Raw genomic sequence first — 16,870 nt, 5'->3', positions numbered from 1 at the left:
AAGGGCTTTGTGTACCTGTAGAGAGAGGCGGCTGATCGCTTCAGGATCTTGGGTCTGTTTGGCCTCGGTTCTCCTGCCATGTTGATATCTGGAAGAAAGAAAAAGAAAATAGCTTTCTTTACAGCTTCGTGAGGGAAAATTGCTTAAAAAACACGACACGATGGTTAACCACTTAACAAAAGAGATGATTATCTAAAGGTCCATTTAAGAGTCGGATCCAAAAAACATTTAGTAAACATTCAACACAAGTGAAGATGACCTTTTGAAGTTATAGTTGATGTGTTGCCTCGTACGCTCCAGTAGAGGGCGCTGTTAAGCTATTTTCAAACCTCTTCTCCAGAGTCAGGGCAGCTCCCAAAGGACCCACATTGAACTGACAACGTTGCATGCATAAATAATGAGACGGGTAAGTAAGACATCTGATTTCCAGCTCCTCGGTTTGAAACTTTAATCTGTTGTTTGTGATAAAAACCTCCTGCACTCGAGTGGAGACGAGTTGTACCACATTCACTGGTAATGCCCTGCAAAGACGTGTCAATGAGGATGAACCCCGGTCATGTTGCTGCTGCACCATGGGAAAAAAAACCTCAACTTGAATATGAGCATCATTTAAGCTGTTTACATATATTTGAAAATAGCGTAATAAAAGGATTAAAGGAGTAAAAATGTATTTAATCTTATTCATAATAAACGATTAAGGATTAACATGCATTTTGTAACCCTCTCGATATTTTGTGTTGCTGGTCCAAAATGTTTGAAACGCCTGTGTTAGACTTGGTTTAGAGGAAATGTTGGATTTAAATATGTCCTTATAAAGATATATGTACACAGAACTGTGTGTGTGTGAAAAGATCATTTAGGTATGTTTATGTATGTGTTTTAGTATGTTTTTAAAGGTTAATTGCTAGCCCAGTAGCAACGCTCGTCAACATTAACACACGTTTTCTACATAACACAAGTTTGTTGAATCAGTCGTGTTTCCATCAGTTTACAGAACATGACATTGATTTACAGTCTTTGTCTGGAGACTCAACCACTTACCAACTAGTCACAGACGCAACTAAACCTTGACCCTAAACCTTAAACATCAACACTAAAACTAAACATTAAACCTAAAACTAAACCTTAACCCTAAAACTAAACATCAACACTAAAACTAAACCTTAACCCTAAAACTAAACATCAACACTAAAACTAAACATCAACACTAAAACTAAACCTTAACCCTAAAACTAAACATCAACACTAAAACTAAACCTTAACCCTAAACCTTAATCTAAAACTAAACTTTAAGTCTAAAACTAAACCTTAACCCTAAACCTTTAAACTAAACCTGAATCTTAACCCTAAAACTAAACATCAACACTAAAACTAAACATTAACCCTAAAACTAAACATTAATCTAAAACTAAACTTTAAGCCTAAAACTCAACCTGGACCTAAACCTTAACATTTAAACTAAACCTTAATCTTAACCATAAAACTAAACTTTAACCCTAAAACTAAACCTTCCTCTTAACCCTAACTTACTTTAACTCACCTTTAACTAAGTCTTGATTTACTTTATAAAGACGTGCACTTCATTGTTAAAAGGAAGGAGAGTCCCCACAATGTCCCCGTAACACACACACACACACACACACACACACACACACACACACACACACACACACACACACACACACACGGGACGTTTCCCAGAAGGCTCTGTCAGTCAGTCAGTGTGTGTGTGATGAAGCTGTGACAGCTAAGGGGCTGCTAAGTGAAGCTCTCTGGAGTGTGTGTGTGTGTGTGTGTGTGTGTGTGTGTGTGTGTGTGTGTGTGTGGTCACTTAACTACCCTTCTCCCTCTTTACATGTCTCTCTTCTTTGCTCTCCTGGTCATATTAAACCCATGTGTTTGTTGTGTGAAACAGACTCACTGCCTTTTTTTTTGTGTCTTTGCAGAACGTGACAAACAAACAAAACGTAACCAGCAGCACCAACAAAGTACTTCACGTAAAAGAGGTGATGAAAAGCTAAACGTCATCATAAAACATCTCTAAATCAGTCCGTGACGACCACACGGTCGACTTCTTTTACCTTCGTGTAAAACATTCTCCAGTTAATTTGGTGTTAAATGTTTTAAAAGGCCGTTTGTGCGTCGTGTCGCCGCATTGCAGCCGCCTGACTGTCGACCGGCTTCCAGTACCCAACGTTTTGTCGCCTACCCACAATGCATCATCACAATGTGATCACCCAGACGCTGGGAGCACACGCGTGTGTCAAAGAGCGTGACGTGGTTTTTTTTTGGGAAGAGATTGAAAACGACTCGATAAGGTTTGTGTTGCGTTCAGGGACGTCCGAAAAACAAGACTCTGCAGGAGACGGAATAAAAGCACAGAGGCATATGAAGTCGCAGGTGGTGTGTGTGTGTGTGTGTGTGTGTGTGTGTGTGTGTGTGTGTGTGTGTGTGTGTGTGTGTGTGTGTGTGTGTGCTTGCAGAAACTACTGGACTTCTGCCATTTTCACACCTGGCTGCGGTCAGAGTTCTGGATCACTGCCTCCGACATGAGGAATACACGCAGACACACACATGCACACACACACACGCACATGCACACGCACACACACACACACACACACTGACACTCAGAAACACATTCCCCTTCACGGTGAAGTTAACAGGCTTGAATCTTCAGCCTCCGGCTGCTGAAAACTCACTTTCACTGCTCATCCGTCCGTCTTTCCTTTTTTTTTCAATCATTTTCCCTCGTTCCTCCTCCTTCCCTTGATCTTACGACACATTTCAAACACGTGGCGAGCTCCTTCATCCTGCTTTATGTTTTAAAAGAATTTCAGGAGGGTTCAGACATTTTAAAGCTCTTATTTATTTTGTATCTTCGTGAGCTTTCTGCGGTTTCCCTCCCACAAATGCAAATGTTCACAGTTCAGGTGAACCTCTGATGGACTGGTGAGCTGTTAAGCCCCCCCCCCCTCCCTCCTTCCTGCTTCTCACCCAATGCATGCTGGGATAGGCAGGGTGATGGGTTACAGAACGGCGTGGGTGTGGATGCTTGTGTCCTCGTGTGGGCACCGAGCAGCAATCAACTCTCCTCCCACGTGTGTGCCGGCTGGAAACAACACAAATGAACCCCGATGGAGCGTTGGATAACAACAACAACCCACAAAGCAATAAGTAATCAGCTGAGGAGAGGAGGCCGGTGAGCAGAACCCATGTGACTCGTTCCACAAACGGATATTTAATTACTGATCGGTGTGGGAAAAGTCTCATATTGTGATTCCCGTGTCATTTGAAGTTTTTTTTTTTTTTAAGTCTGGTGTTCTGAGACACTTTCTTTTGTTTTTATTTATTTTTTATTAAGGCAAGTACACAAAAATACAGTGCAACTTCGATACATTTAACATTTTTCTCCCCCCCTTCAAGCATTAAAGTCAACAGCAACATTCTTCTTGTAAACAAACTGAACAACAAAAAAAACAACTTTTAATTGAGGATAAAAAATCTAAGAAAAAATTTAATAAAGAAAATATTTTTTTTAAAAATATAATAACAAAGGTAAAGAATAACATTTCAAAGTTTTTATTTATTTTTCTCCAAATCTCTGTATTAAATAATTTTCCATGTCGTATACGAGTGAGTTTGGCAAATCGGGCAATAAAACACAACGAGAACACAATCGGGCACATTCTCATCCGATGGACACGTCTCCCCCCTGCCCACATGTATACTTGTGTTGAAGTGTGTGCACACACACACACACACACACACACACACACACACACACACACACACACACACACACTAAGAGACTACTAGAGAAACGTGCTGGCAGCTCCGCCGTGACTAAACATGAACAGTTGACTCGCTGCCCCGCTGGGGGGGAAACTCTCCACTCGGCTCTGATTTCCCCTCTGATATCTTATTGCACAGCAACACAGAGGAGGGAGGGGTGAGGGAGGGAGGGAGAGGGGTGAGGGGGGGGGGTGTAAACACTGGAGAGGGAAACGTATAGCGTAGCGCTCGATGGTCTTCAACGTTTCTGCGGTCGCAGCAAGTTCACTGAACTTCATTCTGATTATTGCTCTGAAGACATGAATCGCTTCTTTAACGACGAGCCATCAGAGCAGCAATGTATTACGTACATGTAGGGCTAATGCAGGAAGTCCTCATATCTACTAAATACAATACTACGACTGTATTTTAATACTACGACAGTCAGAGGACAATCTACTGCATTGTAATATTACTATACTGTGACGTTCTTCAAGTGTGAAGGCAAGGATGAGTGGTTTTTTTTACACTTTAAACGTTGAACTTGTTTTTATTTCCGCTCATTCTTCTTTTCACAAATGATTTTTCCGTGCATAAATATTGTAAGATAGTGATCATTAACTTTATGCAGCAGATGGTTTGAAAGTCATCTGAAAAAAAAGGACTTTCTTAATCTACGTGGCTCCATCTGTCAATCAAACTTTTGCCTAAGTCAGTCGGGAAAAGAGCAAAAAGTACAGTTTTTTTTCTAACTTTGTTCAGTATTTCACTCTGGGAATCATTACTTGGTCACACCGAGGCGATTCCCATCGTGAAACGCCTCACCCTGTAATCAAAGAACCAGGGTTACGTTAAGTAACCCAACGTTTTCTTTGCTCTTTTTCTTTTCTTATACAACGGATGCTACTGCAGCGACTATGCTAACCTCCGCTAACGGCTGTCGTGGCTGTCCGTGTCACGCCGCCAGAAGCTCCAGACACTAATTTACTTGAAGCCTGACAAGGTTGAGATCCCCGCCAGGAGAAAGGCACGCCATGTCCACGGCGTGCGTGTCTGTCCACGGCTAATTGTGCAATCTGTGCTGCGAGACACTTAACCCCCACTTAACCGCACCCATCGGGTGAATGACATGTGGCGTTAAAGCGCTTTTAGAGGTCGTGAGACGAGGAAAGTACCAGACAAGTACAAGTCCATTTACCGTTACCATCTGTTTACCCTTTTGGGTGGACAGTTACGGCCGAGTGCGTCTTCGACACTCCACCGCTGCTACGCTGGCAGACAGCTGGGTTTGTTTTTTGAAGGAAATTATTGTATTGAAAATGTCTTAGGAGGAGAATTCGAGCCGATTGCCGGCACACATCGGTTAACCTCGGGGCTAATCCACTACTCGGCATACCGCCGGCTGTCTGAGGCCAGGTCACAGGAAAACAAGATGGACGACGGCAGCGGGAGGTCGGCGGTGACATCTTCATGGAGACCTGGCTCCGGGACTCCGGTGGGACGAGAGGAGGCGGAGTCTGTGTTTAGAGGCGGAGTCTGTGTTTGGAGGCGGAGTCTGTGTTTGGAGGCGGAGTCTGTGTTTGCATCCAGGTTTATAAGTTGGATGCACATAAAAAATGGTTTTGTTTTGTTGATTGAGTTTCAATTGTAAATGGACGTGTACAGCGCTAGGCCGAGTAGTGGATTAGCCTGAGGTTAGCCGGGTTAGCTTATCTCCAATCTCGCCAATGTGTGCAATCAGCTCGAATTCTTCCTTTAAGATATTTTAATATAATAATATCGAAGCCCGTGCAGCAGCTGGCCACCCAAAAGGGTGACCAGATGGTAATGGTTAATGGACTTGTACTTGTCTGGTACTTGGTCTTCGTCGTACGACCACTCAAAGCACTCTAACACTACCATTCACCCATTCACACCCATTCAAATGATGGGTTGTAATCCATTAAATCACAGTAATACCTGGAGGACACGTACACTCTAGATTCTCGCTCAAGTGCCCTCGTGCTTCACAGCCGCCGCGTTAGTTTCAAGGAGATCGCACTCAAAATAAAACAATCACGAACGCGCTGTATTTACCGTCACGCGCTCGGTCTCATGAAGTCTGATTTATTTACTTATTTAGCGTCAAAAATGGAAAATATATTTCATGACGAAACACCAGAGACATTCTGAGGCTCTTTCGCTCTCATGTTTTTTCTGAACATCTTCCTCGATGCCCCCGAGGGCTGAAAGTTCTGACTTCTTCGAGTGTGAACAAAATAAAAGGTAAAGGTAGAGCTGGCTCTGGTATCTCTGTCGCCTGCAGTGTTCGAACAAGCGAGAGTGAATAGTGTGTCCCAGTTTTTCCTCGAATGCGGTAAACGAGGGTCGTGCTGAAATTACAAGGAATTGATTGGTAATTTGCCGTAAAATAATTCCACAGCTTTTTCATTAAATGTTTAACTGTCGCTCAAATATTTTGGGGTTAACCTAAGACCTTTGGGAAACCGACTTCAAGCACCAAAACCGTTCGACCATATGAGGAAAGTTATGTTTTATGTTTTCACAAGAGATATGAAGAATTTACAAAATCGAGATTACATTTTTCAGCTTTAAAGTCATATTTTCTCTACAATAGGGCCTCATTATATAGAGAGCTGAGATGTTTCTGCAATTTCTGGTGGGACACATGGGTATGTATCTCATATGCAAGTACCTTTTTAAAGGTAATTTAAGAAATTATGTAAAATCGAGAAAAAGGGCTAAGACTCTGTAGGGCTCTGGAAAGTTGTGATGGATATTTTTCTCATTTGATTTAGTAGTTAACAAAATAATCAGTTAACTGATGAATCTATGATGTGAAATGTCTATTTCCCCACCAGTTACAGGCTCATTGAGACATTGGCATCTTTGTAAGAAGACATTTTTATTATTCCTCAGAGTTCTTGAGTTTTGCCCTTTTTTTTTGGGAAAAATACTTTGATTAAATTAGATTCTTTGTTGTCCACCGACCGGTTTGTTGTTTTCGAAACACGACTTTGAAAAAACAGAGCAAACCACTACTCAAATCACTCGAATCACTCGGGCGTAATGTGCGCTCCACTCTCCCCGTTGAAAATCATCCTCATCTTGAATGGATTGCGGGGTAAATCAGTCAAACTTTGGGGGAAAGAATAACCACTTTGGCAATCAAACTTTTCTTTTCCTGCTTTGTAAAGTAGAGCTATAATTGCAACGCGTCCTCGTTCATCCTCGTATGACGTTGTACAAAAAGACATTTCTTGTATATTGCGCGTTTTCCTACGAAGGTATAGCAACCCGAGCGATCTTGGTTAAGTTGAGCTAAAGGATTGTTCAATATAAGTGTTGTCAGGTAAAAGCACCACCTTTTACGGTCACTTATTTGGAACTACGCAAGTTACACAACAAAAGCAAGGTACAACATGTCTCCTTGGTGAAAGTCCTGTGTTTGTTTGACCTGTTCCTCGTTATGCTTTGATCACCCGACTTCCTGTGCAGGTACGAGCTGTCTCGCGTGGACTCACCCAGCGTCTGTCCGGCCAGCACCCGGCCGTTCTCCCCGATCACGGCGCCCCGGGCGTGCCTCTCGCCGGCGTACTGGATGAAGGCGTAGCCTTTGTGCACGGAGCATCCCAGGACCCGGCCGTACTTGGAGAAGATGCTCTCCACGTCCGACTTCTTCACCACCGCCGTGTTCAGGTTGCCGATGAACACCCGGGAGTTGATGGACCTCGGGTCGGTCTTGTTGGTCACATTGCTGGTCTGGACCTTCAGCGACATGCTGGAGAGACGGGGGGGCGGAGGGAGGCGACGGACGGACGGACGGACGGACGGACGGACTGGTGGATCAGGGAGGGAGAGACTCAAGAGAGGCGAGGATCTGGAGAGGATGTAAGAGAATAGATTCATTGGTTTAGCACCGCTGCAAACCGACATTTCAAGCTCATAACTGGACAAAAAAAATCGCCAAACCAGCCGTTTTTATAGTTTCCTAATTCACGTCGTTTAAATGTATATGTTGTTCTACTTTTCTTTTAAAAACTTTTAACTGTTTTTGCACTTTTACATTTCCATTTACCTCATGTCGGACGGAAGAGGAACACAACTTCAAATCTTTTGTATGTTTGCACAAATGGAAGACTTGACGAATGAAGACTGACTTTGACTTTGACGAAGGTGGAGGTTTACAGTCGATGACTTTCTTTACCGAGCAAACACATTGTTCATTCATTCTTTCCACGAGACGGCAGGACCTTGGTGCACACACACGAGCCGTGCTTTTACAAGAATATAATAAGAAGCGAGAACACAGTCGCGGTGTGGGCGTGTGGACTTCTCATGAGACAGCCTCGGTAAGTTTCTTTTTACAATTTTCTGACCGCGTAGAGTTCACTCAGAGGGTCTGTTGTGTGGAGCTGTCGTTCCAACATACCGCAACAGAATCCTGCCAATCTTTTGCTTTCAACGTGGGCACGCAAACAATGGAAAGAGGCGGATTTCTTTTCCCCCGGCCGATGAAGACAAGTCTCACTTCTAATACTCAACCGAGCAAATGTAATCATCGGTGCAACCCTGGGACATAAAAATGACGAATTCTAGACCTGAAGCGACATACTTTTCAAAGCAGATACATCACCGTCTTTACCTTTACTCAAACCCCAGTGAAACGGTGTTGCCTCAAACAGGAACTGTGGCCAACAGAAACACTTCTATTGAAAAGGAAAGCGCCAGTCAAATACAAACTTCTCTTTGCATTAAAGTAAGAGGGGAAGGAAAAACTTCAACCGCCAACTTTGCTCTGATCAGAAACCCCCCCCGCCCAGCCGCTGCTTCATCGCATGAGACGAGCTCAATCGATCACATCGCCGCATTTGAAAACCAAATGTATGTTTTTCCGTCTGCGTCCTCGCCGAGTGCCAATTCCCTCCAACGAACACAAGCCGAGAGAAGAGGAAAGGAAAGGTACAAGAAGGAATGAGACAAGAGGCGATGAAGGATTGGATTGGCGCAAGAGAGATGAGAGTAGGGATCAGGGGACAGGCGTGGGTTTTAAAGGATGCGGAGGTCTTTGAACGATGACTAAGTAGGAAAATAAAACCAGAGTAGAGATTGAAAAACACTTGAGCCACTGAAAGGGTTTAGTTGCTCATAGAAAAAAAGAAAATACACGATTGACAATGGGTCTATTACTCAATAAAAAGCTTTCATACCCTTGAGTGTACAGTTTAAGATATTCTGGGTAAGTCCGTGTTAATTATGAGATCACGTCATTGGTTCCCAACCTTTTTTTTTTTTAAGTGAAGCGATATCTACCTGGTGTGATTTTTTTTTTTTGAGAGGCCTGAAGAAAAATGTGTCTTATTTTTTTTACCTTTGTCGAAGAGTTCACACTGCTGGTCGGCTTGGAAATAGGGATCTGAACCGATGCCCTAAGTCTAAACAAAACCAATTAGGCCTCAGTGTCCTTGCTGCTTAGTTGCCTTTGAGCAAATCACTAGCAGCCAGTTGAAATCGACCTTGTGCCTTGAAGTCCCCCAAATTACTGTACACATAATTGTGGTCCCCACGTAAACATGTATATAAGTTTGTGTGTGTGTATGTGTGTCATTTCTACCTTTGTAAATTTTACTAAACGCTATCGGCCCTTTTGAAAGCGGCATCATGAGCTTCATATGTAGATAACACAGGACAGGACATGGAGCGGGAGGAGTGAGGGGCAGGAACCCGACGCCCAGATGAGGCCCTTCACCCGTCAACGACTGCTGCAAAGCTCCAGGGGGATTACGTGTCACTCAACATCGCGGCTTCATTTCCACTTCACTCTCACACTTCTGCGCGAGGCGGGGTTTTGCATCTGAATGCCAAATGCGTGCTCGAGTGAGTCACGGCACGCTCGACCTACACGGGGCGGGAGTGAAGCCTTGACGGATGACTCGGCAGAGACGAGGCGATACGGAGAAGAGCGACTTCCAGAGACAGAAAAGAGGTTGCACACATCTCACCCACTTTTAGTTTTTACACTATTGTTCATCGTTTCTCTCTTAAAGGTACAGTGTGTAGGGGGGGATCTGTTCGCAGCAATGGAACATATCCTTTCCAAACAGTTTTCATTGATAAAACTACAGTAGCCCAGAATGGACAAACCAAACACCGGCCACTAGTGGGGGCAATACTGTTGTGAGGCCCGCCGCCGAATTCGGGCTTGAATCAGATTGAATTCATAAAAATGAGGACTAGGAAACCTTTCTTCTTTCTTTGACTTGGACACGACTGCTCCGAGACTTCACTTACTTGTGAGATTTCACCCGACGCTGCTTTGATTTGAACACATCTGACGCAATAACACACAAATTAGGGTGTAAACAAAACTGTGCTGAAAAGAAATTTGTTGTAAAAATCACCATTTCACAACCTTGAAAGGAAAAAAAGGGTCACATGACCTTTAAGAAACACAAAATACTTGACTTAGCTGAAGATTATTGACTTAAAACTTGACCTCAGGGACAAAAAAAAGCTAAAAATGAGTCTAAAAGATAATAAATCTATGTTCAAATCTACTAATGTGTGTGTTGAAAGCATTTTGAATCCAGCAGTGTTCAAGCACATGCTCACAGAGTCTTGTGCACACGCGTGTCCTTGTGAGCGTGCACGGGACTCCAAACTAAACGGAGACGAGCTCATAGAAAATAAAATAAAAAGCAAACAGCTCCATTGGACCACAAGATGTCAGAAACCGATCACAATGGTGGAAAATGTTCCTTTAAACAGAAAAAAAGCAGCTTTAAGAGCAACACAGTCTCATTATGTCACCAGAGAATCACCGTCCCGAAAAAAACATCTTTCCCGTCTCGCTCAAAGAAAAGCAGTTGCATAAACATTACACAGTGCACCGCCCCACTGCTGACGGAAAAAGAGCAACAACAAAACAACAACAACAACAACCTAAGAGCTACAACTGAAGCGTCAAATCAAATATGCGGTTTGAAAAGCTTTCCAAAAAACCCCCCAAATATCAAGACACGGAAGTGAGACAGTTTGTGTGTGTGTGTGTGTGTGTGTTTGTGTGTACACATGCAACACCACAGTCAAAGTCTACATGGCAATACAAGCACTATAACAAATGCCACCAGTGAAAAATGGACAGATAAAAAGCACAAACGCTCTCTTTTGCTCTACTAAATGGCCAAAAGTATGTGGACAGACATTTCAGCCACATGATGGATTTGGACCTCCGCACATATCGATGTAGTTTGGATGTGAAGCGCGGTTCACACTCGTTATATACAAGTTTGTTGTGTCTTTTATGTGATTTTTGTCTTATTTTTAAAATTTCGTTTTGCTGTGTTTTACATTCCGTACGTTTATTGTTAAGAGAAGTCCAGAAATATAATAAACGGCTTTAGGTCTGACTTAACTGCGCTCTGAACTGCGTCTGGTCTTTGCTGAACTAAGTTCACGTTGTGTGAGTGAGCTACCGGAGTGAAGAGAGTTTTGCTTTCAGGTTGAAGGTCTGAAGAAAGGTTAGAAGTTCAAAGGTCAGCCTTTGTGTGTGATTTGATGATCTCCGTCCTTCCTGCCCGACCTTCCCGGTGACCGAGCCAACGCCGAACCTGATTGGTGGAACACTAATGAATCAAATTGAGCCGTTTGGATCTGCCGGATCGACACTCTTCTCTTCCTCAGAGACAAACGCGAGAGTGATTCCAATTTCTGCGTGTGTGTGTCTATGTGTGTGTGAGTGTGTGTGTCTATGTGTGTGTCTACGTGTCTTTATGTGTGTCTATGTGTGGTTGTGCGTGCAGTAAACAGGCATTCGCGAAAACAAGGAAAAGACTTGGGGGTTGAATGCACATGCACACGCACAGGAAGTTGCAGGCTAGCATTTTATGAGTTTCCGCATAAGGGGGTTGTTTATTATATATACTGCAGGGTGCTTACACACACCCACACACACATATAGACACACACACACACACACGTCGACTCCTGACCGACACAATAACCAGGTTTCTGCTAGATTCCAGCTGATCACGAAGCGATAACAACAGTTTTAAACTGCTCGCCGTCGTTGTGGCAGAAACCTCACAATGCTGCTTCCTGTGCAGGTAGTGCGTCAGCATGAGAGGCGACACAACGAGAACATACACACACACAGTATGAATAGCGGGTGCAGTAATAGCCGCGCTTTACACGGAGCCTTTGATGGGAAGAGTGGAAGGCTCCTGTGCCTTCTGCATTAGCTGTGTACGGGTGAAGCTCAAGGAGCTCATGCTGTGTAAGCAAATTAGCTTTAAAAGCTTCCTCCTCCCGGGCGTCATAGTTTCATGATGCACGCACACATTAGCATAAAACAGGATAACGCTTGTAAGCCCTGTAAACTGAATCACAGTGCCTACTTTGTGGTGGTAATATAAATTTCAGCTTTCAAAAAGGGGAACGAGCTTCATATCAGTCATATTTTTATCCGTAATTAGCACCAGACTTCCATCTTCCCTGCAAGTGTCCTTTTTTTTAACTACATTTAAAGATAATTTAAATGGACTGAAGGCATATAATGTTATAGACGGATGCAGGTAATTTAAAACCGCCAAGAAAATGTCAAAAGTTAATTTTTAAGATTTATTTTGTGAGTGCTTGTATTAATCGTTTCAAGGAATGAGGAAATGGGATTGTTAACTGGCGAATTGAATTACCTGTTTTTAATTTGTATATGTTAATGTACAATTTAAATGCAAATGTCATTTTATAATAGCTTTTTTAATTTGTATCAGCTTTTTCAGTGATCGTAATTAAACTGTAATTGTCTGCAATTATTCCGGCGGCACGATCCCGGCTCCCAGTGTGCGGCGGATGCTTTATTTCTGGCAGAAAAATGTACCTTTTTCTTTTACGACTTTGTGAAGAGTTTACACTGCTGCCTCGGCCTGAAAATAAGGATCTGAACCGATGTCCTAAGTCTGGGCTAAACCAATTAGGCCACTGTGTCCTTGCTGCTAGCAGCCAGTTGAAATTGACCTTTGTGCCATGAAGTCCCCGAAAGTCACTGTACACGAAGTCCCCACTTAAACGTATATATAGGTTTGTGTGTGTGTGTGTGTGTGTGTGTGTGTGTGTGTGTGTGTGTGTGTGTGTGTGTGTCATTTCAACCTCCTGAATCCTGCTTCGAGATAGAAACCAGCAGCCAAGCTCACCACTCAAATGTGCTTTATTTCCTGTGTTACTAATGAAACTACACATCACCCCCACTGCACACAGCCTCACACTGTGATTTTCGTCTCCGTGGGATCAGCAATTAGTGCGAACGCCATGCGGGGACCGTGATTATACAGATTACACAAACGCTTCAGGTGCTGTTGGAACCGTCACAATTTGGACTTTTCATTATTTTGTACTGTCAGATTTTGGTATTATTCTCCTTTCACATTAAAATTTCCAACATAACAAATCAGAAGTCAAGTATTTTCAGTTTTTTTGGGGGTACACTCGAATGGATGGCAGACAGAGCGTTTCTAATACAATTTTTTTTTTTATTTTCAGATGTTTTTAATAATTGCAGACTTCAAAGTCTTGGGGGAAAAAAAGTATATCTGCAAAAAAAAATCACTTTTAAAAGAAATTTTGATTGTAACTATGAACATCCAGCATGATATGAGCCAGATTCCCCCAAAATGCCTCCTTGAGCGGTTCCTGACGTGTGCAAACTGTAAGGTTCAGGGCCTTAACAACATCCCACTTACTAATAAGACACCTTTTTGGAAAGGTTAGGGCCTAAAGAAGCCTTCCGGCCAGTGCAGACCGGCCTTTACTGCACACGTGTCGCACCAAAATGACACGAGGAGATCTTTTTAACCATCCTTGCCCTGAACATTATGATCAGGCAGCGAGGGCCGTGACAGAAAAGATAAAAATGTTTTCTATGAAGTATATTAATTATCGATTGTATGAAATTAAAGGTTGCGTTCAAGAGGCCGAAGCCTCACCAAGGCTCTTATACGAACATAGAGCGCTCCATGTTCGTCCAGAGGAAGGACTTGGCTGTGAACAGTCACCCTGCACGTTCCCGCTCTCTGATTCCTCCCTGTTGTGTGGTTGCATCTCTCATCATCATTTTTTCAGTATGCCCATGTTTAATTTACCCAACTATGTTTTTTTTCTTCTTCCTTATGTACTGTTTACTACTTACAGGCACACTGCTGAAGCCGGGGTTTAATATTTCAAAGGTCTGCAGATTGAAGTGGGCCTCCCTGGATTCTACATCACACAGATCAACAATTCTGATTCGTGCCAGTTTGGAGTTATTTAAAGCGGTTCGTTTGGATTCATGTCAGCTACCAAGTGCTGTGCTACAGTATCACACACTGTTGTTCATGTTGGGGCTCCGGAGAAATGCAGCTTTGGACTCACTTTGTCAAAAAAAAAACCCTTTGCCTTGTTGCCTTGCCTCTTTCTAAAAAGTGATAACTCACAGCACTCTCCGTGGATGCCGACTTCCTTCATCATGTCAAACGGCATTGGCTGAAATGTTGAGAAACCACCGGAGGATGCGGGGACTCGGAAAATAAACAATAACATTTTGTAAAAACAAAATATTTGGCATGTGTAATCATATTCCTGAGAGGGATATATAGCGCTACTTGCACTTGTTTGTTTATTGTCTCCAGTGTCAACATGGAATAAAGGATTCTGCAAATTTTTAGTTGAGGCTGCAACTGTACCTCATTGATCATGGTTAATGTCCAACGGGCAACGTCAAACTGCTGTTTTAACTCCCTTTCACTTCCGGGTGTATCAGTCCGGCTCCGTCTCCTACGGCATGGCATCGCCGTGGGACTCCCCCACCCTCACATTAAAATCCTTCTTCTATTTTAAAGATGCAACGTAAAAGCACACATTTTGACATTTTTGGAACGGACTTGTATAACGAGGGCGAGCCAAGTTGCACGTCCGAACGACAACAATATGTTTGTATTTTTAGCCATTTAGTAGAGCAAGAGAGAGCTGAAGGACACGCACCGATTGTGTGGCGAATTTTTGGCACATTTCTTCATTTTTTGGCCCTTTTTTTGTTGTTATTATTTTGTTGTATTTCCATGTTTCCTTTTCATTCATTTTATTCAATAAAAAAGGTAACTGCACTCTCAAATATGTTTTGAGGGAAAAGATAATTTCTCCCAGGTTACGATTGAGGTTTGAAACAAAAACTAAACGCCATAAAACCAATTGGTTAGTTTTCGTAAATGCTTAGTACTCACTTATGTTGAGGGGACAGAAGTACTTGAGTCACAGGGTTAGGGGTAGTTAAAGTTATATTTAGGGTATAAAAACACCCTAAATGGTCAAACAATTAAAGTAGCATATAGTTTTATTCCACTTAATTATCTTAACATAAATACTGGTTATGTACCTCAGAGAAAGCGGGTGCATTCTGGGGGATATTGAGCTGATGAGACGCTAATGAGACAATAATGTGAAGTACATCCTAAAAAAGTTGAGTTTTTTTCCGCGAGCAGTGACTCCGCCCTCAGCGAGGGAAGGTCACTCCACCGCAGACGGAGCCGGCACGCAGAAACACTTCAGAGTAATAAAAAGAGCGTACGAGACGACGGCAGCTTTGGGATTAGAGTCACTTCTGTGATCTGCGCTTGCAGCACCAGCTGGTAACACTGTGATGGACTGAATCGCTGTGGGCGCACAGTCAATATTCCCACAGCTAATAACGCCGGCGTTCTCGCGCCGAGGCTCTGATGGATTCGCCGGCGGCGCTGACGGGCTGACCTTCTCCTCCACACCCCGACAAGTTAGCGTGAAAAAGAGAACATGTTTGTTCTTTCACTGTAAGGGAGACCTGACCTGATGGTGAAAACACACACACAAGGACAATGGAGGACAGACAGAAATCATTCCCGATGTTTTTGTAAAAGAAAAAAGACCTGAAGGGTGAAATACTGAGGTGATCTAGAGCGATTAAAAACCCTGAAATGACAAAAAAGCTTTCCGTTGCAAAACCACTTCCCTTTCACTGATGCAAGAACACCGACCTCGACCTGGACTTGTTCTTAGTTTGTATCAAAGGTCAAACTATCGCTCACTGTCATGCAATCGGGGATCACCTCAAAGACACAAAGACGGCATTCATCGTGCAAAACAACCAACTAAATAACGCTAAAAAAACACAACCGGACACACCAATCAAAGCCAGCGATACTGGATTGATGGATTGCTGAGACAACCGCGTTGCTTCAGATGTTACTGAGGCTGCGAGCGCTCGGCTCCTCAGGCCGAGTTCCTCTGAATCTGACCAAATAAAAGATGAAGGACGAGCAGGGTCGTGCAGCCGAGGCGTCGACGCTCTGGAACTCACTGCCTCGCCAGAGTCTGTGACATCCTTTAATATTGGAACAGTCTTTATTAATATACATCTACATTTTTATTAGAGGCAGTAGTCACTGTTCAATATTTGCAGTGGATGAGCGCAAAGACAAAGACAAAGATAAGCGTCTCCTGCAATCCAAAGTCATTTCCCTGCAATGAATCCTGCTTTTTAGGAGCTTTTTTTTTTTTTCTGGCGCCGTTTGAGAGAACTTGATGTATGAGGGCTGCTGTTGAAGTTACAGCGTATTGCGTTAGATTTTTTTTCTTGCAGGTGTTCATATTATCGTGTTAAGACGTCGGCGTCTATGATCCGGGAGGTGGAACGCGGGACCGAGGTAATGATCGTCGACCCCCCCCGGAGCAGGACGAGCAAGCTGAGGTGGAGCAGCTCTCACCCGGGTTCACCTCGCCGTCGTGCCTGTCCAGGACGGATCTGAACCGCCGGCAACGTGGCATTCACCCTGTTGTCACCCAACAGTGTGTGAGAGTGTGTGTGGGGGAGTCAATGTGTTTGGCAGAGATAACAAGACAGACCTGGACAAACGTGGTACAAGAAAGAAACCATTTTCTTCAAGAAAATGAGGAAAAAAAGAGAGAAAGACAGCGGGACAGAGTCACACGGACATTTGTTGACAGTTGTTGTCATTGTGTTTGAATATTTGACTTTAGTATTAACTGGAAATTATTAATTTCTCACCCTGTCTCCATCAAACACATACGTTTT

At 43.2% G+C, this 16,870-nt stretch overlaps 1 protein-coding gene across 2 annotated transcripts in view; it reads right to left on the bottom strand.

The window, feature by feature from the left end:
• Positions 1–16,870, bottom strand: part of raly (RALY heterogeneous nuclear ribonucleoprotein) — a 100,841-nt gene that overhangs the window by 43,093 nt on the left and 40,878 nt on the right. Inside the window, exons 3-4 of one of the 2 annotated variants that reach the window (XM_068595181.1) lie at positions 7,299–7,654; positions 16–88 (exon numbers count right to left, since the gene is read on the bottom strand). In XM_068595181.1, the coding sequence (XP_068451282.1) occupies positions 16–88; positions 7,299–7,554 (329 nt within the window). In that variant the 5' untranslated portion in view covers positions 7,555–7,654. Of the gene's footprint in view, positions 1–15; positions 89–7,298; positions 7,655–16,870 lie in introns of those variants that run through there. The other variant, XM_068595180.1, reaches the window with a different exon arrangement.

The sequence above is a fragment of the Clinocottus analis genome, unplaced genomic scaffold, assembly GCF_023055335.1.
Source record: "Clinocottus analis isolate CAN_PGR_092001 unplaced genomic scaffold, fCliAna1.0.p SCAF_3, whole genome shotgun sequence".
In the NCBI taxonomy this organism is placed as follows: Eukaryota; Metazoa; Chordata; class Actinopteri; order Perciformes; family Cottidae; genus Clinocottus; species Clinocottus analis.
This window is presented reverse-complemented; position numbering and strand designations above follow the sequence as displayed.